Source organism: Aquarana catesbeiana, linkage group LG03 (assembly GCF_042186555.1).
Source record: "Aquarana catesbeiana isolate 2022-GZ linkage group LG03, ASM4218655v1, whole genome shotgun sequence".
Taxonomy (NCBI): domain Eukaryota; kingdom Metazoa; phylum Chordata; class Amphibia; order Anura; family Ranidae; genus Aquarana; species Aquarana catesbeiana.
The window spans coordinates 662,106,975-662,130,032 of NC_133326.1; the positions used below are offsets into that span (position 1 = coordinate 662,106,975).

General features: G+C 43.9%; 1 protein-coding gene across 1 annotated transcript in view; it reads left to right on the forward strand.

Moving 5' to 3' along the window:
• The first annotated feature begins 1,200 nt into the window (after positions 1–1,200).
• LOC141133429 (complement C3-like) overlaps positions 1,201–23,058 on the forward strand; it is a 731,058-nt gene continuing 709,200 nt past the window's right edge. Inside the window, exon 1 of the mRNA XM_073622815.1 lies at positions 1,201–1,316. Coding sequence (XP_073478916.1) covers positions 1,258–1,316 — 59 coding nt within the window. The 5' untranslated portion in view covers positions 1,201–1,257. The remainder of the gene's footprint in view (positions 1,317–23,058) is intronic.

The window sequence follows — 23,058 nt, forward strand, 5'->3', positions numbered from 1 at the left end:
GATGTCACGGGAAAACCCATAGGGAAGTCCCCGCCAAGTCCCTGTGCGTCAGAGGGGGGCGGGTTCACCGGGTGGCCCCGCCCTCCGTTATTTAAGAAGTGTCAGAAGACAGGAAGCGTCACACAGCGGGATCCTCCCATCATGGATGCGGGGCGGAAAGATGGAAAGAAGAAGACTTTAAATTAAGGAATTGTCAAAAACTGTCTCTTGTCATTTTTAACATTTTTGACAGTTTTTTGTGAAATGATAGGGGTACTTTTGTACCCCCTTACCATTTAACACAGGGGGGGCGGGATCTCTGGGTCCCCTTGTGAAAGGGGGTTTCCAGATTCCGATAAGCCCCCTGCCTGCAGACCCCCACAACCACCAGGCAAGGGTTGTGGGGATGAGGCCCTTGTCCCCATCAACATGGGGACAAGGTGCTTTGCGGGGACCCCAAAGTACCCTCCCAATGTTGAGGGCATGTGGCCTAGTACGGTTTAGGAGTGGGGGTGCTCTCTCATCCCCCCCTCTTTTCCTGCGGCCTGCCAGGTCGATAAGGGTCTGGTATGAATTTTTGGGGGGACCCCACGCCATTTTTTAAAAAAATTTTGGCGCGAGGTTCCCCTTAAGATCCATACCAGACCTGAAGGGTCTGGTATGGATTTTGAGGGGGATCCCCACGCCATATTTTTTTTTTTAATTTTGGTTCAGGGTTCCCCTGTGAGGAAATCCCATGCCGTTTTTATCAATGAACTTTTATGTGTATTGTCGGACCGACAATTCATTAATAGCCACGAGTAGTTTTAGATCACTTTTTTTTTCTTTAGAAATGTCATTTTGCTGCAGGGACTGTTCTAAACATGGGGAAAATGCGCCACTTTACAGGCATACTATAGTCACCCCCCAGGCACGAAATTTAAAGGAATATTTCACTTTTATTGTTTCACTTTAAGTATTATTAAAATCACTGCTCCTGAAAAAACGGCCGTTTTTAAAACTTTTTTTTTTGCATTTATCCATGTCCCCTGGGGCAGGACCCAGGTCCCCAAACACTTTTTATGACAATAACTTGCATATAAGCCTTTAAAATTAGCACTTTTAATTTCTCCCATAAACTTTTAAAGGGTGATCCGTGGCTTTCAAATTTGCTGCGAACACCCCAAATTGTTCGCTGTTCGGTGAACTGGCGAACAGCCGATGTTTGAGTCGAACATGAGTTTGACTCAAACTCGAAGCTCATCCCTTCTAGAGACAACCCTGAGCCTGTGATGAAAAATGGATACTACAACTTTAGGACTTTCACTGATAATACTTTTTATTGGCAGAGTTCAAACGTGAGTATATTAGTAACTGCAAGCGTTGTGAGTCACTAGAGGCGATTAGCAATTTGATCTGAATGTGTATGTCTAGATTGTAAGATGACATAATAAGATATGTAAGAATGTAGGGGGGGGGGGTTTATTGATTGTCAAAAAATCTAATATTTATGATATAAGACAATGGAGGCAACCACTTTATTGTGCTTTTATTATTATGATGATAACTGTCATATGGCTGAAATTCTTGTTTTTTTTTAATTCTTTATTTCAAACTTAAAGTAGAACACATGGTAACAGACAAATGTGACCTGTGGATACACGTATCAATGAACAGTGTCACCATAGCATCACCATACAGTAAGGTTCCGGTTAGATCTATACAAATTACTATGGTGCAAAAGGCTGCAGTTATAGTAGTAACCCTACAGTCTACTAACTGAAACTGGTACCAGCTGTTGGAGAAAAGCCAATGTAGCACCAATATTTAAAAAAGGGCCAAAATCCATCCCTGGGAATTACAGACCAGTTAGACTAACATCAATAGTATGCAAGCTCCTGGAGGGGATGAAAAGGACTATATACAAGATTTTAGTAATGAAAACAGTATCATTAGCAGTAATCAGCATGGATTCATGAAGAATTGTTCTTGCCAAACCAATCTATTACCTTCTATGAGGAGGTGAGCAGCCATCTAGATAAAGGGAGGCGATGTGTATCTGGAATTGGCAAAAGCATTTGACACAGTTCCCCATAAATGTTTACTGTACAAAGTAAGGTCCGTTGGCATGGACCATAGGGTGAGTACATGGATTGAAAACTGTTTACAATGGCCAGTTCAGAGGGTAGTGATAAATGGAGAGTACTGGTCAAGGGTGGAAAGTGTGGTCCCCCAGGGTTCTGTGCTGGGACCAGTCCTATTTAACTTGTTCATAAATAACCTGGAGGATGGGGTAAACAGTTTAATCTCTGTATTTGCAGACAATACTAAGCTAAGCAGGGCAATCACTTCTCCACAGGCTGTGGAAACCTTGAAAGAAGAAATTAATGGGGTGGGCAACTACATGGCAAATGTGGTTTAATGTGGAAAAATGTAAAATAATGCATTTGGGTGGCAAAAATATGAATGCAATCTATACACTGGGGGAGAGAACCTCTGGGGGAATCAAGGATCGAAAAGGACCTGGGGGTCCTAGTAGATGATAGGCTCAGCTGCTGCTAACAAAGCAAACATAATATTGGCATGCATTAAAAAGGGCATTAACTCAAGAGATAAAATGATAATTCTCCCACTCTACAAGACTCTGGTCCAGCCCCACCTGGAGTATGCTGTCCAGTTCTGGGCACTAGTCCTCAGGAAGGATGTACTGGAAATGGAGCAAGTACAGATTAGGGCAACATAGCTAATAAAGGGTCTGGAGGATATTAGTTATGAAGAAAGGTTGCAAGCAGTGAACTTATTCTCACGCTTGAGAGGGTATATGATTTAAATTTACAAATACCACACTGGTGACCCCACAATAGGAAAGGTTGCAAGCAGTGAACTTATTCTCACGCTTGAGAGGGTATATGATTTAAATTTACAAATACCACACTGGTGACCCCACAATAGGAATAAAACTTTTCCGTGGAAAAGAGTTTAATAAGACATGTGGCCACTCATTAAAATTAGAAGAAATAAGGTTTTACCACTTCACACAAAACGACGTACCCGTTCGTCTGTACTTTGATGCTAAATACCGAGGTTATGGCAGCAGCTAGCTGAGGTGGAAGAAAGCCTTGAAGGAAGACTGGAGAGTGCTGGCCTGTGTTCAGTCTGGCCTGCCAGAAAATGCATTCTGTCATAGTACCACAGCCTGGGTACATAAATGTCATCTGCTGCAGCTCCTGATCTCTGGGAATCCTGGACCTTCTTGCGCTCCCTATTATAAGTGCTCCTCATGCCACCAATTAGGGCCTTCAAATAGGGGAAGTCCTCATCATTGAATAGATCCATTTTCTCTGCCATAGACAGGGCCGCTCCCTGTACATATCAATGAATATGGGGATAAAGTCCTCATCATTGAATAGATCCATTTTCTCTGCAAGACACAACACAAGACAAACCCTAATGTCAGGCTAAACATTCCTAATCTTGTCCCAATATAGGCCTCAATCTATAAGCAGTATAGGCCACTGATGCACAGTGGGGTTGCTAGGGGGGGTGCGGTCTGCACCCAGGTGCCACCCGCTACAGGGGTGACACCATCCCGAGGGTAAGGAAAGCCCTGGCTGACTTTGGAAGTTTTTTTGTTTTCAGCTGGAAACCCACCTCCAGCGTGGCGACCGCGGGTGTTCTCCTTCTCCACTGTCTCTCACTACGGCACTGCTTTCTTTCTGGTGAAAGGTGCACGCTTGGACATCAGTGATTTTACACCTATAAAAACCTTGAACTGTCCTCATCGTTACCTTCTACATAGAGACTCTTATTTTTGTTCTGGCCACTTACTGTGACAATTTTTGTGGCTTTTATTTTAGCGCTGTTTTTAGTATTTTATGATCCAGTGTTTGATTGCTGGACATTTACTACTCATTTATGCCATTTCTTCCTTTTTAAACAGCTGCTTGATACTTTTGAATATTTATTTATTTATTACTGCACATAGAATTGTGGGATTTAATATTCTTAACTGTTTATTTATTTATTTTATACTGCATATAGAAACGTAAGATTGATCTGGCGCTGAGCGAGTGTTTTATAGGCCTCATTTTACACACCTTCTCTGTATATATATATATATATATATATATATATATATCTATATATATCTATAGATATATAGATATATAGATATACACATCTTCCGAAATTAGAATTTCGTATAAAATTAATTTGAATAGAAAACATTAGAACAGAATAGACTAGATATATATTATATTATATTCTATCCTGTTCTATTGTTTTTCTAGTCTATTCTTTTCTATTATTTTCTATTCTAATATTTTCTATTCAAATTCGAATTTCAGAAGCTATTTACATAGAATGAATTCAAATTCGTAAAGAAAAGTTTAGAATAGAATAGAAAAGAATAGCATAGAAAAACAATGGAACAGAATAGACAAAAAATATTTTATATATATATATATATATATATATATATATATATATATATATATATATATATATATAAAAAAATATTCCGAAATTTCATATAGCCTGAAATCAAATTTGAATAGAAAAGATTACAATAGAATAGAAAATGATAGAAAAGAATAGCATAGAAAAACAATAGAACAGAATAGAAAAATATTTTATTCTGTTCTATTGTTTTTCTAGTCTATTATTTTCTATTATTTGTTATTCTAATCTTTTCTATTCAAATCTGAATTCATTCATTCTATACGAAATTTGAACTTCAGAAGCCATGTTCCGAAATTCGAATTTCGTATAGAATGAATTTGAATAGAAAAGACCTATAGAATAGAAAATAATAAAAAAGAAAAGCATAGAAAAACAATAGAACAGAATAATAAAAAAATATTATATATATATCTATATAGATATAGATATCTATATCTATATCTGTATCTATATCTATATATAGATATAGATTATCTATATATATATTCTATTGCTTTATTATTTTATTTTATTTTTTAGAAAATCGTTTTCTATTTTTTTTCGAATTCGATTCAAATTTATTTCCGAATTAGATTCTAATTTGTTTTTTAATTTTATGGGGTTTTTTTTCGGATTCGTTTAAATTCGTTACTTTTGTAATTCGGAAATTCGGATGCATACGAATTTCCGAATAATGAAAAATTTGTCCGAATTTCGATTCGGAACGAAACCAAATGCACATATCTAACAGTTAGTGTACTGCGTCCTCTGCACAGTGTGCACCTAAAGCTACCTGAAGACAATTGCTGTTTTTCTGATCCTATTAATACCACAGGCAGGCAGCTACAGTATTTACAGTTAGTGTACTGTGTCCTCTGCACAGTGTGCACCTAAAGCTACCTGAAGAAAATTGGTGGTGTTCTTCTGATCCTATTAGTACCACAGGCAGGCAGCTGCAGTATTTACAGTTAGTGTACTGCCTCCTCTGCACAGTGTGCACCTAAAGCTACCTGAAGACAATTGGTGTTGTTCTGATCCTATTAATACCACAGGCAGGCAGCTACAGTATTTAGTTAGTGTGCTGTGTCCTCTGCACAGTGTGCACCTAAAGCTACCTGAATACAATTGCTGGTGTTCTCATACTAATAATACTACAGGCAGGCAGTTGATTCTGCTAGGTGCAGTATCAGTATATATATACATGCCAGCTTTGTGCAGCTACATCTCACTGCAGGCCATTAGTATATCTGGGTTTAACAAGGAGAGGCAGACAGTCACAAGCCAATAAAAGAGGGCAAGTAGGCTTTGTGTCTAGAGGCAACAGTGCTGGTCGTGGAGACGGTGCATCCCCATCAGCATGTGGCCGTGGGACATGCTTGTCCTTTTTTTCAGCAGCTGGCCGTGTCGAGCCGCAACATGTGGAAGACTTGGTAGAGTGGATGACCAAGCCACCCTCATCCTCCTCATCCTCTCTCACCCAGGCTCAGGGTACTTTGTCTGGCAAACCAGCTGCCAAATCAACCTCTTCCCCCTGCCCAATGACATCAGTCACTCCTTCCCTAGCCCCACCATGTCCTCCTGAGGAGTCCTCCGAACTGTTTGACCACAGTGTTGGGTACATGCTCCAGGAGGATGCCCAGCGTTTTGAAGGCTCCGATGATGGTACCCAGCTAGAGGAAGGCAGTAACGTGAGCCCAGATAGAGGAGGTGCCCAAGAAGGGCCAGCTTTGCTCCAGTGATGAGAAGGGAGGGGATGATGAGGTCACTGACTCCACGTAGGTGCCTGATAGGAGAGAGGAGGAGGAGGCACATCTCCAATGAGGCAGGATGCCCTCTAGGGGCCAGCTTAAGGGCAGCACACCGACTGCATCACACTGACTGCATCACACCGCAGAGCTCCGCATGTGCAGGACGCTGCTGTCTCTGCACGTTATTCCAAAAGTTCTTTGCTGTGGGCCTTTTTTGAGACGAGTGCATCAGATCCCACCGTTGCTATTTGCAACATGTTTCTCAAGCGTATCTCACATGGCCAAAACATCACCCGCTTGGGCACCACATGCTTGACCAGACATATGTCGACCTGCCATGCAGTTTGTTGGCAAGTGTACCTAAAAGACCCACACCAAAGAACAAAGTGGACCTCTCCTTGCTCCTCATCAGCTGGGATCTCCAACCCCACTTTACCTTCAGTCCTCTCTGAAACCTGCACTGAAGGTGTAGAATTAGGTGTGTCAAAGCCAAGTACTTGTGGGCAACCTGCTATCGGTACACCGACATCAGATTGTACCAGGCGAATTTCACTGCCCCAGCTACTGCACCGCCGAAAGAAGTTCACTCCTAGCCATCCACATGCCCAGCGGTTGAATGCTAGCTTGGCTAAATTGCTAGCACTTCAACTGCTGCCTTTTCAGTTGGTAGACTCTGACTCCTTCCGTGAGTTTGTGGAATGTGCGGTTCCTCAGTGGCAGATTCCCAAACACCACTTTTTCTCACGGAAGGCGATTCCGGCTCTCTACCGGCATGTGGAAGGCAATGTCTTGGCCTCGCTGGACAGGGCGGTCAGCGGTAAGGTGCATATTACCACTGACTCATGGTCCAGCAGCCATGGACAGGGACGTTACCTATCTTTCACCGCAACTGATCCATGTGCCCTGTTTGGCTCACGTTCTTAACTTGGTGGTGCAGCGGTTCTTGGGCAGGTACCCGGGCTTATTATAAGATGAAACAATCAGTGCCATAAGTAAAAAAAAATTGTAATGTTTAAATAAGATAACCTAACAAGAAACGTGCACAGCTGCTAAACATTCCAAGTGGTACACCACACTAATTTCAAAATGGATAGTAAATAAATAAACATAGCGCTATGTGTAAAATTATAAATATAAAGTGCAAATCTCTAAAATAAATAAATCCTACATATAGATGAATAGTCCATAAAATGAAAAAATGAAGAAATAAAACATGAAAAACTCTTCTTGTGATCAGTGTATCCACACAATTCCACCACAGTGATTGTTCGTCCTCAAAAGGAGTGCACACCACCACCAGTAAAAATGTGTGCTCACCTCCCAGATGAGTCAAAACTCATATGCAGATCTCCCCACAAGCTCTTTGCTCTCACTTCCTCTTCCCAATCAATGGTGGGTAATCCAGATGGCTCTTTTCTTAATGGTAACTCATCTCATTAATATCCAAAGAAGCGGATCATCTCCCAGCTTGGCTCAAGATTCCATGAGTTCAGGACATGTAAATAATAAGTATAGAGACCATAGTGTTCTCCGTATACAAATTTATTCAAAGCCCCCAAACAGACAAGTTGCACTTACAAGATAAAAACTTTTAAAATCACATAAAAACCTCCAGAGTAGCACCACCGTGTCCACATACACAGTGCCTGGCTGGACGTGACTATCAGCTCCTCCCTTCCAGATGTGTATCGGCCAATCACAGGCCTTCCTCAGTAGATGGGTGGGCTGATCCCTCTAAGCTAATTTGTAGTGTATTGTTGCTATAGCAACCCTCCGGGCATCGCCACAGCTCAGTCTGCGGTGCAGAAAGAACCTCCCTCTGCCTGTGTCTCCAGGACACACAAATACCAAGACCAGGAAGTGTGTCCCTCTCACTGCTAAATTGCAGTAAGATCTAAACCTTTCTAAGTACCCGCAGGCCTTCATGACAATCTCCGGTTACAATCTATCATAAGCTAAGCATAATTACATACAAAACACCTACCTCTAAAATTACATATTTATGTTTAAAATTACCATATTTATTATAAACCAACAAAATTACATATAAGTTACGGGACTAAATTGATTTAAAATTACTATTCAAAATTTAAATATAAACAGCGTACTTCATGTGTCCATGTGAATATATAGGGTCACCACTCCCATAACAAACACATAGACACATGTAAATTAAAAATATACATACACATATACATACATACATATATACATATATATACACATACATATATACACATACACACAAATATATATAAAAATATTTAAAAAAATCTATATGCTATATAAAAAAAACAAAAGGACAAAAACTAAGCTAATTGGTAGTGTATCGTTGCTATAGCAACCATCCGGGCATCGCCATAGCTCAGTCTGCAGTGCAGAAAGAACCTCCCTCTGCCTGTGTCTCCAGGACATACAAATACCAAGACCAGGAAGTAATAAAAAAAAAATAAATAAAAAAAAAAAAACTCCTATATTTCCTACAAAGTTATGTACATGTCATAAAGGGTTAACTAAAATCACCCATTATTGATGAAACAGTTCAGATTGAAATCAACATTGAGCCCCCTGGGCATTAAAACCTGGGTCTCATATATCCACGCTGATTCACGTTGGCTTAATTGTCTTATGAAATTACCCCCCTCCAGTGATGTTTTACCTTTTCTATGGCCCAAAACTTTAACCGACTGGGATTTCTATCATAGACTTCCCTAAAATGTTTAGAGACACAATATTCTTTTTTTCCTTTTTTATCGTGTTGATGTGCTCTCGCCCCTACCGGGGCTTACAGGATGTCCTGAGGCAGGCCAGGAAGGTCTGTGTGCATTTCCGTAGGCCATATAATGCCAGTGCTCGGCTGGCTGACATCCAAAAGGAATTTAACCTGCCCAAGAACTGCCTAATCTGTGACATGCCCACCAGGTGGAACTCAACGTTGGCTATGCTGCAGCGGCTGCCCACGCAGCAGAGGGCCATCTATGAGTACCTATGTGACTAGGGCACCAGGACAGGGTCAGGAGACCTTGTTTTTTTTCTCCCATGCCAGTGGGCTATGATCAGGGATGCATGCACTGTCCTGTCACCATTTGAGGAGGCCACGAGGATGGTGAGCAGTGACAGTGCAAGCATCAGTGACACTGTCCCTCTTGTCCACCTGTTGGAGCACATGCTGCATGGAATAATGGACAGGGCACTTGAGGCAGAACAGAGGGAGGAAGAGGAGGACTTCCTTTCCTCTTAATGCCCCCTTTATCCAGACAGTGTTCCTGCGTGCACCACTGATCACACAGGAAGAGGAGGAGAAGGAGGAGGATTATGTCAGCATGGAGATGGAGCCTGGCACTCAGCCTCAGCAGCAGTCTTCAAGGGATCATTTACAGTCCCAAGAATCCCATGGACTTGTACGTGGCTGGAAGGAGGTGGCTGCGGATCATGTCGTCCTTAGTGACCCAGAGGACTCAGGAAGCAATGCCTCAGCAAACCTACGCTGCATGGCCTCCCTGATCCTGCAAAGCCTGTGGAAGGATCCTCGTATTCGTGGTATCAAGGGGAGGGATGATTACTGGCTGGCAACCCTCCTTGATCCACATTACAAGGGTAAGGTTGCGGACCTTATCTTGCCGTCACAGAGGGAGCAGAGGATGAAACATCTTCGGGAGGCCTTGCAGAAAGGTTTGTGCAATGCGTTTCCAGAGCCTGGGAGGTTACAATTTCCTGGTCCTCCTGGACAACGTGTTGCTGAGGCTTCGGTCAGTCACAGAAGGAGCGGTGGAGAAGGTGGCCATCTGACTGATGCGTTCAGACAATTTTTTTAGTCCGCAGCCCCAAGGTCGGATCGGTTCCAGCAACCATCGCCAGCGTCTGATTCACATGGTGCAGGATTACCTATGGGCAAGATCAGACTTGGACACCTTTCCCACCGAAAATCCTCTGGGTTACTGGTTCTTGAGAATGGATCACTGGCCAGAGCTTGCATAGTATGCAATTGAGCTACTGGCCTGTCCTGCATCCAGCGTTCTTTCGGAACGCACATTCAGTGCTGCTGGAGGCTTTGTAACAGATCACAGAGTGCACCTGTTCACCAAATCAGTCGATCGGCTGACCTTCATAAAAATGAATCAGTCTTGGATCACCAGCTACCAAGCACCTGATGCTGATGTAACCGATTTTTTTAATGTGAGATCCCTTCAAGACTGCCTATGCTGATGCTGAGTGACTATCCTGTTATGCTGAGTCACAATCCTCTTCCTCTTCAATTTTCATGCTGATAGCTTGTAAGAACATTTTTGGTTCTGGGCACTGCCACCAGTGGCCAAGACCCAATTTTTCTACCTCTGTTTAACAGGGGCGTATAATTACAATTTTTGATGCAATACTTTGCAGCAGGGCTCATTCCTGCGCTCCAACTATAGTATCTGTGAGGAGTTGCAGTGTTGTGGCACCAACACCAGTGCCCAAGGTCCAATTTTTCAGCCCCTGTTTAACAGGGGCATGTAATTACAATTTTTGATGCAATACTTTTCAGCAGGGATCATTCCTGCGCTCCATCTATAGCATTTGTGAGGGGTTGCAGTGTTGTAGCACCAGTGCCTAAGGCCCAATTTTTCTGCCCCTGTTCAACAGGGACATGTAATTACAATTCTGGATCTAATATTTCACAGCAGGGCCCATTCCTGCACCCACCAAGAGTAACTGTGAGGGCTTACAGTGTTGTGGCAACACCACCACCACCACCAAAGGCCCAATTTTTTCTGCCCCTGTTCAACAGGTGAATGTAATTACAATTCTTGATATACTATTTCACAGCAGGGCCCGTTCCAGTGCCCACCAAGAGTAACTGTGAGGACTTACAGTGTTGTGGCACCACCACCACCACCACCACCACCAAAGGCCCAATGTTTCTACCACTGTTCAACAATGGCATGTAATTACAATTCTTGTTTTAATATTTCACAGCAGGGCCTGTTCCTGCACCCACCAAGAGTAACTGTGAGGGCTTACAGTGGTGTAGCAACACCAACACCTAAGGCCCCAATTTCTGCAGAGTATATAGGGCAGGCCCCTACTTTCAAACATCCAACTTACAAACGACTCCTACTTACAAACGGAAGGAGACATCAGGAAGTGAGATGAAATCTACCCCTAGGAAGAGAAATTATCTCCTGTAAAAGTTAATATGGGAAAAACGTGTCTCCTCTTCACTGATGCTTTATCACCAATCCTTGTTTCACTAAAAAACCCAAATTTTCAAAAAACATTTGTCATTGGAACAGAAAGTGAGGTTAATCTTCTGGAGAGGTGCACAGACAGCAAAACAAATGTTACAGGGGTGGTAACCCTTCTCTATGTTTTCCAAAAAGCTTAAAATAGATTTTTTTGACTGGAGCTACACTTTAAAAATGTACCAGTTCAAAATTACAAACAGATTCTACTTAAGAACAAACCTACAGTCCCTGTCTTGTTTGCACCGCCTGTATACTGCTGTTCAGAGTATATAGAGCCTGGGGGCCCCACGCCTTTCCTTTTTTTAATTTGCGTGCGGGGTTCCCCTTAATATCCATACAAGACCCAAAGGGCCTAGTAATGGACTGGGGGGTGGCGGGTACCCATGCCGTTTGTCTCACTGATTTTCATCCATTTTGCCGGGACCCGACATTATATTAAAGCCCCGGGGGGTGTTCGGCTTATCCCTAATTCAGTGTAAGGAGAGGACACTCAGCAGCTGTTTACTCATCTGGACACAGGAGCACTAGTGTGGCACACCAGAACAAACTTTTTAAGGTGCTCCAGTGCATACTAGGGGTGTCTCCATGTGTGAAAATTGTACAAAAAAGGTAAAGTATTCCATCTTTAGAAAGGGAAAAAAATGTCTTCAGCTTGGAACTCTGCCCAAAAAGACAATTGTACAACACTTCCAAGCAATGTTTCAGATTCCTCTTTCTGCCCTCAGATATCTGTGTGCTAAGTATACCTTTTTTTTTTACATAGGGGAGAAAAGACTCAGGACTAGGGATGACCCAAACACCCCCCGGTTCGGTTCGCACCAGAATCTGCGAACTGACAGAAAGTTTGCGCGAACTTTAGAACCCCATTAAAGTCTATGGGACTCGAACGTTTGAAATCAAAAGTGCTCATTTTAAAGGCTAATATGCAAGTTATTGTACTAAAAAGGGTTTGGGGACTTGGGTCCTGCACCAGGGGTCATGTATCAATGCAAAAAAAAAGTTTTAAAAACGGCCGTTTTTTCGGGAGCAGTGATTTTAATGATACTTAAAGTGAAAAAATAAAAGTGAAATATTCCTTTAACCACTTTGCATCCAGGCCAATTCTGACACTTAGCTCCTACATGTAAAAAATCATCATTTCTTTGCTATAAAATTACATAGAACCCACAAACATTATATATGTTTTTTTAGCAGAGACCCTAAAGAATACAATGGCGGTCATTGACAACTTTTTATCTTGCACGGTATTTGCGCAGCATTTTTTCAAACGCGTTTTTTAAAAAAAAAAAACAGTTTCATGCTTAAAAAAAAAACAAAACAGTAAAGTTAGCCAAATTTTTTTGCATAATGTGAAAGATGAAGTCACGCTGAGTAAATAGATACCTAACATTTTGGATCACTTTTATTCCTATTACAAGGAATGTAAACATCCCTTGTAATAGGAATATGGCATGACAGGACCTCTTTACAGTGGGATATGGGGTCAATAAGACCCCACATCTCACCTCTAGGCTGGGAAGCCTAAAATAAAAAAAATAAAATAAACGATCACCGCTTCCCAGCTGAGGCGGCGCCGTTTTTTGAATGCAGAGGCCGGGCGTGACGTCAAAACATCGCGCGCGGCCTCCGAACGATCATAGAGACTCCGGCAACCAATTGGTCAGCCGGAAATCTCTATGATCACCATCCGGGGCTGGCGGATCCGCTCTCCGACTCACTGATCGCTGAGGTGAGTCGGTAGAAGCACCAGAGGGCGCCGGGAGGGGGGGATGTCCCCTTTCACCGCCCGTAAGAACGATCAAGCGGTGGAACAACCGCTATGATCATTCTTATGGTGTACGGAAACACGGGCTGAACATGCCGATATCTGAATGATGTCTGTAGCCTCAGGCATCATTCAGATATAACCCCGGAAAGTCAAGGCCGTCATATGACGGCCTAAGGATATCAAGTGGTTAAATATCATACCTGGGGGGTGTCTATATTATGCCTGTAAAGTGACGCGTGTTTCCCATGCTTAGAACAGTCCCTGCACAAAATGACATTTTTAAAGGAATAAAAGTAATTTAAAACTGCTTGCGGCTTTAATGTAATATCGGGTCCCAGCAATATGGATGAAAATCAGTGAGACAAATGGCATGGGTACCCCCCCAGTACATTACCAGGCCCTTTGGGTCTTGTATGGATATTAAGGGGAACCCCGCACGCAAATTAAAAAAAGGAAAGGTGTGGGGCCCCCAGGTCCTATATACTCTTAACAGCAGTATACAGGTGGTGCAAACAAGACAGGGACTGTAGGTTTCTTGTTAATTAGAATCTGTTTGTAATTTTGAACTGGTACATTTTTAAAGTGTAGCTCCAGCCAAAAAATCTATTTTTAAACTTTTTGGAAAACATAGGGAAGGGTTATCACCCCTGTAACATTTGTTTTGCTGTCTGTGCACCTCTTCAGAAGATTTCACCTCACTTACTGTACCAATGACAATTGTTTTTTGACAATTTGGGGTTTTTAGTGAAACAAGGATTGGTGATAAAGCATCAGTGAAGAGGAGACACGTTTTTCCCATATTAACTCTTACAGGAGAGAATTTCCCTTCCTAGGGGTAGATTTCATCTCACTTCCTGTTGTCTCCTTCCGTTTGCAAGTAGGAGTTGTTTGTAAGTTGGATGTTTGAAAGTAGGGGCCTGCCCTATATACTCTGCAGAAATTGGGGCCTTAGGTGTTGGTGTTGCTACAACACTGTAAGCCCTCACAGTTGCTCTTAGTGGGCGCAGGAACGGGCCCTGCTGTGAAATATTAGATCAAGAATTGTAATTACATGCCATTGTTGAACAGGGGCAGAAAAATTGGGCCTTTGGTGATGGTGGTGGTGCCACAACACTGTAAGTCCTCACAGTTACTCTTGGTGGGCGCTGGAACAGGCCCTGCTGTGAAATATTATATCAAGAATTGTAATTACATGCACCTGTTGAACAGGGGCAGAAAAATTGGGCCTTTGGTGGTGGTGGTGGTGCTGGTGCCACAACACTGTAAGTCCTCACAGTTACTCTTGGTGGGCGCAGGAATGGGCCCTGCTGTGAAATATTAGATCAAGAATGGTAATTACATGTCCCTGTTGAACAGGGGCAGAAAAATTGGGCCTTAGGCACTGGTGCCACAACACTGCAAACCCTAACAGATGCTATAGTTGGAGCACAGGAATGAGCCCTGCTGCAAAGTATTGCATCACAAATTGTAATTACACACCCCTGTTAAACAGGGGCTGAAAAATTGGGCCTTGGGCACTGGTGCTGGTGCCACAACACTGCAATCCCTCACAGATACTCTAGTTGGAGCGCAGGAATGAGCCCTGCTGCAAAGTATTGCATCAAAAATTGTAATTACACGCCCCTGTTAAACAGGGGCTAAAAAATTGTACCTTGGGCACTGGTGCCACAACACTGCAACCCCTCACAGATACTATAGTTGGAGCACAGGAATGAGCCCTGCTGCAAAGTATTGCATCAAAAATTGTAATTACATGCCCCTTTTAAACAGGGGCAGAAAAAGTGGGCCTCGGCCACTGGTGGCGGTGCCCAGAACCAAAAATGTTCTTACAAGCTATCAGCATGAAAATTGAGGAGGAAGGAGGATTGTGACTCAGCATAATAGGATAGTCACTCAGCATCAGCATAGGCAGTCTTGAAGGGATCTCACATTACAAAAAAATCAATCAGTTACATCAGCATCAGGTGCTTGGTAGCTGGTGATCCAAGACTGATTAATTTTTATGAAGGTCAGCCGATCCAACGATTCGGTGCACAGGCGCACCCTGCGATCGGTTACAAAGCCTTCAGCAGCACTGAATGTGCGTTCCGAAAGAACGCTGGATGCAGGACAGGCCAGTAGCTCAATTGCATACTGTGCAAGCTCTGGCCAGTGATCCATCCTCAAGACCCAGTAACCCAGAGGACTTTCGGTGGGAAAGGTGTCCAAGTCTGATCTTGCCCCTAGGTAATCCTGCACCATGTGAATCAGATGCTGGCAATGGTTGCTGGAACCGATCAAACCTTGGGGCTGCGTACTAAAAAATTGCCTGAACGCATCGGTCAGACGGCCACCTTCTCCACCGCTCCTTCTGTGACTGACCAAAGCCTCAGCAACACGTTGTCCAGGAGGATCAGGAAATTGTAACCTCCCAGGCTCTGGAAACGCATTGCACAAACCTTTCTGCAAGGCCTCCCGAAGATGTTTCATCCTCTGCTCCCTCTGCGACGGCAAGATAAGGTCCACAACCTTACCCTTGTAATGTGGATCAAGTAGGCTTGCCAGCCAGTAATCATCCCTCCCCTTGATACCACGAATATGAGGATCCTTCCGCAGGCTTTGCAGGATCAGGGAGGCCTTGCAGCGTAGGTTTGCTGAGGCATTCGGTCCTGAGTCCTCTGGGTCACTAAGGATGACATGATCCGCAGCCACCTCATCCCAGCCACGTACAAGTCCATGGGTTTCTTGGGACTGTAAATGATCCCTTGAAGACTGCTGCTGATGCTGAGTGCCAGGCTCCACCTCCTTGCTGACACAATCCTCCTCTTCCTCTTCCTCCTCCTTCTCCTCGTCCTCTTCCTGTGTGATTGGCAGGCACGCAGGAACACTGTCTGGATAAAGGGGGCATTGAGAGGTAAGGAAGTCCTCCTCTTCCTTCCTCTGTTCTGCCTCAAGTGCCCTGTCCATTATTCCATGCCGCGCGTGCTCCAACAGGTGGACAAGAGGGACAGTGTCACTGATGCATGCACTGTCACTGCTCACCATCCTCGTGGCCTCCTCAAATGGTGACAGGACAGTGCATGCATCCCTGATCATAGCCCACTGGCGTGGGGAAAAAAAACAAGGTCTCCTGACCCTGTCCTGGTGCCATAGTCGCATAGGTATTTATTGATGGCCCTCTGCTATGTGTGCAGCCACTGCAGCATGGCCAATGTTGAGTTTCACCTGGTGGGCATGTCACAGATTAGGCAGTTCTTGGGCAGGTTAAATTCCTTTTGGAGGTCAGCCAGCTGAGCACTGGTGTTATATGACCAGGCCTGCCTCAGGACATCCTGTAAGCCCGGGTACCTGCCCAAGAACCGCTGCACCACCAAGTTAAGGACGTGAGCCAAACAGGGCACATGGGTTAGTTGTCCCTGTCAGAGGGCAGAGAGAAGGTTGGTGCCATTGTCACAAACCACCATTCCTGAGTTAAGCTGGTGTGGTGTAAACCACCTCTGAACCTGCCCCTGCAGAGCTGACAGAATCTCTGCCCCAGTGTGGCTCCTGTCCCCCAAGCACACCAGCTCAAGCACCGCATGGCATCTTTTTGCCTGCATGCTTGCGTAGCCCCTTGAATGCCTATGGAGCACTGCTGGTTCCGCGGACAAATCAGCACAGGAAGAGGCCATGGAGGAAGAAGAAGAGGAGGGGTTGGAGGAGAGAGGTGTGGCAGAATCACCACTAGTAGAATTTTGGAGGCGTGGTGGCGGAACAACCTCCAACATTACTGCACCCTGTCCTGCATCCTTCCCAGCTGCCAGAAGACTCATCCAGTTCACAGTGAAAGATAGGTAACATCCCTGTCCATGTCTGCTGGACCATGAGTCAGCGGTAATATGCACCTTACTGCTGAGCGCCCTGTCCAGCGAGGCCAAGACATTGCCTTCCACATGCCGGTAGAGAGCTGGAATCGCCTTCCGTGAGAAAAAGTGGCGTTTGGGAACCTGCCACTGAGGAACCGCACATTCCACAAACTCACGGAAGGGGGCAGAGTCAACCAACTGAAAAGGCAGCAGTTGAAGTGCTAGCAATTTAGCCAAGCTAGCGTTTAACCGCTAGGCATGTGGATGGCTGGGAGCGAACTTCTTTGGCGGTGCAGCAGCTGGGGCAGGGAAATTTGCCTGGTGCAATCTGATGTCGGTGTACTGATAGCAGATTGCCCGCAAGTACTTGGCTGTGACACACCTAATTCTACACCTTCATTCCTCTCATAGCAGGTTTCAGAGAGGACTGAAGGTATAGTGGGGCTGGAGATCCCAGCTGATGAGGAGCAAGGAGAGGTCCACTTTGTTCTTTGGTGTGGGTCTTTTAGGTACGCTTGCCAACGAACTGCATGGCAGGTCGACATATGTCTGGTCAAGGATGTGGTGCCCAAGCGGGTGATGTTTTGGCCACGCGAGATACGCTTAAGACATATTGAAAATAGCAGCGGTTGGATCTGATGCACTTATCTCAAAAAAGGCCCACACCAAAGAACTTTTGGAATAACGTGCAGAGACAGCAGCGCCCTGCACATGCGGAGCTCTGTAGTGTGATGCAGTCAGTATGCTGCCCTTAAGCTGGCCCATGTAGGGCATCCTGCTTTGTTGGAGATGTGCCTCCTCCTCCTCTCTCCTATCAGGCACCCACGTGGAATCAGTGACCTCATCATCCCCTCCCTTATTATCACTGGAGCAAAGCTGGCAGTATGCTGCAGCTGGGGGAAAATGACTGCCAGATTGCTGTCCTTCTTGGGCACCCCCTCTCTCTGGGCTCATGTTACTGCCTTCCTCTAGCTGGGTTCCATCATCGGAGCAAAACTCTGGGCATCCTCCTGCAGCATGTACCCAACATTGTGGTCAAACAGTTCGGGGGACTCCTCAGGAGGACATGGTGGGGCTAGGGAAGGAGTGACTGATGCCATTGAGCCGAGGGAAGAGGCCGCGTTGGCAGCTGCTTTGCCAGACAAAGTGTCCTAAGCCTGGATGAGAAAGGATGAGGAGGATGAGGATGGCTTGGTCATCCACTCTACCAAGTCTTCCAGCTGCCAAAAAAAAATGACAAGCGTGTCCCACGGCCACGCGCTGATGAGGATGCACCGTCTCCACGACCAGCACTGTTGCCTCTAGACACAGAGACTGTTTGCCCTCTTTTATTGGCTTGTTGGCCTTGTTGGCCTTCCAGACATACAAATGGCCTGCAGTGAGATGTAGCTTTAGGTGCACACTGTGCAGAGGACACAGTACACAGTACACTAACTGTAAATACTGCAGCTGCCTGCCTGTGGTATTAATAAGATCAGAAGACACAAAGGCTCCGCGCTTAGGACTAGCAGAAGGAAAAGGAGAAAGGAAAAAGCAAAGAAGAAGAAAAGAGAAAAAGGGAGAGAAGAAAGGGGAGAAAAAGAAAAAGAGAAAGAAAAAAGGTATGCAGCCTCCCCTATTTAGACCCACAAGGGGCTAAAATATATTGAAGTAAAAAATGGGGTAAATGGAGCTTCCTTAAGGGGGTTAATGAAGTAATATGTGAACTTATAAAGTGAATAATCTACATCCACCCCCTACATACATAAACCTGTGTGAATACTGTTACCACTAATAATGGCGTGCAAAAATTCCATTAAACCACACAGTAAATGGTAGCATCAAAAAGTGAAAAATAATAAAAATATATAATAAAAAACATCCCATTCACATATATAGTGGGTTAGTATACAGTGCTGACCAAATAAGTGCCAACAATATAAGTATAATATAGTACAGTCTCTATGTGTCAAAAGTCCAACGTGCTCCAAAAATTGATATCAAATACATAACAGTATCAAAAATAGATAATTCAAAAAAATATATATTCAAAAAAATTGTTAGTGTCAGAAAAAGTTCCAAATATTCTGGTGACTGTGGTGCCCAAAAAAAGGAAAATCCGTGACTTCTGTGCTTCCCCTTTTGGCTCCCCAATCACCGACTCCTTATACCCCTACAGGGGTGGCAGGCAATTTAAGATTCAAAGGCAGTCTTCATAGATGGTGTCCCGTGGTCGCTATAGTATGGCTCTCGTCGCCCATAATCTCCACTATCCCAGGGCCTCCGGATCAGTCATCCATAGCAGCTTCCACCACCACATCCAAATAAAGGGGGAACGCCAGAGATCAATCCTCATAAGAAGAAATAGCACTTCATAGTGTATTATATAATTAAAAGGCTTTATCAAAACAAAATAATCCCCATAAGGGAAGAAATAAAACTAGCACTACACCATAAGTAAAAAACGATCACCAGGAAGAGCTTTCCCGCAGCGTGCGTTCCAGCTGTGTTCCAGGCTCGCTAGCTCCATACCCGGAAGTGACGTAAGTGCGTAGCCCCGCCGTACGCGTTTCGTCATCGACGTTATCTTTGATAACGTCGATAGCATCTTTGATAACGTTGATGACGAAACGTGTAAGGCGGGGCTACGCACTCTACGTCACTTCCGGGTACGGAGCTAGCAAGCCTGGAACGCAGCTGGACCACACGCTGCGGGAAAGCTCTTCCTGGTGATTGTTTTTTACTTATGGTGTAATGCTGGTTTTATTTGTTCCCTTATGGGGATTATTTTGTTTTAATAAAGCCTTTTAATTATATACTAAACTATGAAGTGCTATTTCTTCTTATTCAGATTGATCTCTGGCGATCCCCCTTTATTTGGATGTGGTGGTGGAAGCTGCTATGGATGACTGATCCGGAGGCCCTGGGATAGTGGAGATTATGGGCGACGAGAGCCATACTATAGCGACCACAGGACACCATCTATGAAGACTGCCTTTGAATCTTAAATTGCCTGCCACCCCCTGTAGGGGTATAGGGAGTCGGCGAGTGGGGAGCCAAAAGGGGGTGCACAGAAGTCACGGATTTTCCTTTTTTGGGCACCACAGTCACCAGAATTTTTGGAACTTTTTCTGACACTAACAATTTTTTTGAATATATATTTTTTTGAATTATCTATTTTTGATACTGTTATGTATTTGATATCAATTTTTGGAGCGCGTTGGACTTTTGACACATAGAGACTGTACTATATTATACTTATATTGTTGGCACTTATTTGGTCAGCACTGTGTATACTAACCCACTATATATGTGGATGGGATGTTTTTTATTATATTTTTTATTATTTTTCATTTTTTGATGCTACCATTTACTGTGTGGTTTAATGGGATTTTTGCACGCCATTATTAGTGGTAACAGTATTCACACAGGTTTATGTATGTAAGGGGTGGTGTAGATTATTCAATTTATAAGTTCACATATTACTTCATTAACCCCCCTTAAGGAAGCACCATTCACCCCATTTTTTACTTCATTAATAGGATCAGAACAACAGCAATTATCTTCAGGTAGCTTTAGGTGCACACTGTGCAGAGGATGCAGTACACTAACTGTAAATACTGCAGCTGCCTGCCTGTGGTACTAATAGGATCAGAAGAATACCACCAATTTTCTTCAAGTAGCTTTAGGTGCACACAGTGCAGAGGACGCAGTACACTAACTGTAAATACTGCAGCTGCCTGCCTGTGGTACTAATAGGATCAGAAGAACACCACCAATTTTCTTCAAGTAGCTTTAGGTGCACACTGTGCAGAGGACGCAGTACACTAACAGTAAATACTGCAGCTGCCTGCCTGTGGTATTACTAGGATCAGAACAACAGCAATTGTCTTCAGGTAGCTTTAGGTGCACACTGTGCAGAGGATGCACTAAACTAACTGTAAATACTGTAGCTGCCTGCAGTACTAATAGGATCAGAAGAACACCACCAATTTTCTTCAGGTAGCTTTAGGTGCACACTGTGCAGAGGATGCATTACACTAACTGTAAATACTGTAGCTGCCTGCCTGTGGTACTAATAGGATCAGAAGAACACCAGCAATTTTCTTCAGGTAGCTGTAAATACTGTAAAAACACCTGCCTGCCTGTCAGTAGGAAGAGAATAACAGGAACAGATCTAGCTAAACTGAATACAATATATGTATATATATATATATATATATATATATATATATATAAATCACCTAGGATGCATATATATACACAATACACTGTAAGTGCAGCTAACTGACTCGCCTGCCTACTCTATCTAACTTAAATCAAATGACACTGCCTCTCTGTCTATCTCTCTGCCGCCGCTGCAACACACTACACAAGGCCGCCACGCAGGCGGCCTTATATAGTGTGGGGCGTGTACTAAACCCCCTGAGCAAAAATTGGCCAAAGCAACCCTGGCTTTGGCCAATTACGGCTCTCTGTACAGACGGCGCTGTGATTGGCCAAGCATGCGGGTCATAGTGCATGCTTGGCTAATCATCAGCCAGCAATGCACTGCGATGCCGCAGTGAATTATGGGCCGTGACGCACCACTCGAATTTGGCGCGAACGGCCCATAACGTTTGCAATTCGACGAATGGTCGAACATGCGATGTTCGAGTCGAACATGGGTTCGACTCGAACTTGAAGCTCATCCCTACTGAGGACATCAGAGGACACCAGGGACCCCCAATCTCATAAAGAAGGGGAAATACCATCCCCACAACCAGAGGATGTGGAGGAAGGAGAGATTTATGAAATGGGCGAAATAGTGACCACAACAGGTGAGTGTCTGAGACGACAGGTTCAGGTAATAGATTTATGCCTGCATATTTATAATACATGGTGTATTTTTTTACTTTAGGTGATGTGGATGTTGTGGAAGAAGAAACTCATTTCACAAGTGCAAGTACACATGTCCTCATCGGGGAGATCATGGTGTGCAATCGTGATTTACAGAAGATCAAGGAAGACATCAATGATGTTGAAAAAAGACTCAAAAACATAATTGATGTTTTAGGCAGAATCTAAAACACGCCTAAGTTTTTCCATTTGTTGATATTTTTAAAATTTTGGAATCTTTTTTGAAGTATATTGAAAGCCAAATTTTGAAGATACGTGTGTCAACATGTGCTATCTGCCATCACGGGATATCAATGTATGCGTTTTGTGGGTGCAACCCCTTCCTCGCAACTCAAGTAGCTGAGAGGAAGAGGTTGCACCCCCAAAACATGTCCATTGATCCCCCATGATGGAAGCTAGCACATGCTGACATTAGGCATGGGATCAGGAGGGAAATCCCCATTTTGACTCTCAATTTGTGTGCATCTTCAAAATTTGGCTTTTACAGGGGTGACATCACCCGATCTGATGAAGGCAATATCAACACAGTTTGGACATAATAATGTCTGATATTGCCTTCAAATGATCAAAGTTGAACTTTGTAAGTTCCTGAGTTGTGTATTGTTTTTTTGGTTTTAAACATGCCTGTTTAACACCAAAAAGGCTATTTGTAAAAAAATGTTATTACAAAAACCGAAGGAAGATAGAAGATAGAAGATAGAAGAAAGAAGAAGCATTTAAATAAAGGAATTGTCAAAAACTGTCTCTTGTCATTTTTAACATTTTTGACAGTTTTTTTGTGAAATGGTAGGGGTACTTTTGTACCCCCTTATCATTTCACACAGGGGGAAGGGCCGGGATCTGGGGGTCCCCTTGTTAAAGGGGGCTTCCAGATTCTGATAAGCCCCCCGCCCGCAGACCCCCACAACCACCGGGCAAGGGTTGTGGGGATGAGGCCCTTGTTCCCTCTTTTTCTGCGGCCTGCCAGGTTGCATGCTCGGATAAGGGTCTGGTATGGATTTTAGGGGGGACCCCATGCCATTTTTTTTTTTAATTTTGGCGTGGGGTTCTCCTTAAAGTCCATACCAGACCTGAAGGGTCTGGTATAGATTTTGAGGAGGACCCCACGCCATTTAAAAAAAAAATTTTGGCCGGGGTTCCCCTTAATATCCATACCAGACCTGAAGGGCCTGGTATGGAATTTAGGGGGACCCCCCACGTCATTTTTTTTTACATTT